This window comes from Penaeus monodon, chromosome 31 (genome assembly GCF_015228065.2).
Source record: "Penaeus monodon isolate SGIC_2016 chromosome 31, NSTDA_Pmon_1, whole genome shotgun sequence".
Lineage (NCBI taxonomy): Eukaryota > Metazoa > Arthropoda > Malacostraca > Decapoda > Penaeidae > Penaeus > Penaeus monodon.
In genome coordinates this window covers 30,677,337-30,678,731 of record NC_051416.1, presented here as the reverse complement: position 1 = coordinate 30,678,731, position 1,395 = coordinate 30,677,337, and the positions used below count along the sequence as shown (strand labels likewise).

The window sequence follows — 1,395 nt, the reverse complement described above, 5'->3', positions numbered from 1 at the left end:
ATGCTCACCCTCCCAACCAGACTTTCAGCAGAGCCTACGACCTCAGAATAAGGCCTGGAGACACTTCTGGGACTACTTGGGACACTCTGGGAGTGGCGGTCACCGGGGAGGCTCCCATTGCTCTCACTGTGAGAGGTCGCTGGTGAAAAAGAAGAAAATGGTTATTGGATATCTATTTCTCTAATATATACACACAACAGTGGAAATATTATTTGTGATTAGTAAAAGGGGTGCTGTATGTACTTTTAAGGAACTGTTTTTAATCTTATTAATTAAGTACATTTACCTTTCACTACAATGTTATTTACGTTAGGAGTCATCAGTTCTGACCATTCAAATCACTCAGTTTTCCGCAATATGTACTCTAAAATAATTTCATAACTGATGCTCCTTTGTTTTTATTATATAACAACTGATCTATTTACTGAAGTGGTGCACTTATCAGCTCAGAATTACCAAAGCTTACTAAACTGATTCATATGTTTGATGTAATATACTCAAAAATGCTGGATTACTGATATTAAGATGACTTCTCTTTACCTTTTTTCATATTCTTATATATAAAATATGGGACTTCAACCTAATGATAGTGAAGAGATTTGGTGACAGTAAAAGCACAAAAACCAAGCCAACAACAATGGGTGAAACTGGTAGATGACAGACCACAGCAGAGCAGCTGGAAGATCCTTATCAGTATGATTGGGAAGGAGATGGAAGTGAATCCTTGTTTCCTTCTCAGAAAATTATTTTAGCAGTAGTTGCACTGCAATCATGAGTATTTGAAATCTTGAATGGTGCTGAAAAATCCATTTCAGAGTAAAAAGGAAAAAAATTGTGGAGAAGAAAAACAAATGTTTGCAGTGAACTTCTTGTGTCTACTGAGCATGCAGTTAGGTGGTGTGAACTTGTGCCTTGTGTTTCTGTCCAGACCTATACAATGTTTGTCTTACAGATGTTAGCTACACACAAAAACAGTACTGATAGTAAGAAGATACCCTGCTGTGATCGTAATGAGGAGCACCATACAATCTCAATATTAGGGGAAACCCACAGCAGTACCTATACTGGGGGACCACCTCCAGTATCTGGAAACCCTTATGGAGTAACGACAAAGGCACAAGTACCCCGAGGATAGTGACAGAGAAGAGAGTTACCTAAGAGAGAGAGACAGGAGGGGAGTGGAGGGGGCACAGCCATTACGGGGTTGGGGGAGTCCGGACACCCCCACAGAACCACAGCACACGTCCCAGTCTAAGGCACCAGCAAATACACCAGCAGAAGGCGAAGACAGCTTAAGAGTTGACACTGATGATGGAAGAACATAGTGGAGATGGTGGAGGCGGAGGTCTGGATTGTGGTTTTGGCTTAGGTTGCAAGGGGATTGTGGTGGACTCT

The 1,395-nt window shown here is 41.4% G+C and overlaps 1 protein-coding gene across 1 annotated transcript in view; it reads right to left on the bottom strand.

Annotated features, from left to right (window-relative positions):
• Positions 1-1,395, bottom strand: part of LOC119592950 (muscle calcium channel subunit alpha-1-like) — a gene marked incomplete at its 5' end in the record, with an annotated part of 130,968 nt that overhangs the window by 5,946 nt on the left and 123,627 nt on the right. The window contains 1 exon segment of the mRNA XM_037941842.1: positions 9-139. Coding sequence (XP_037797770.1) covers positions 9-139 — 131 coding nt within the window.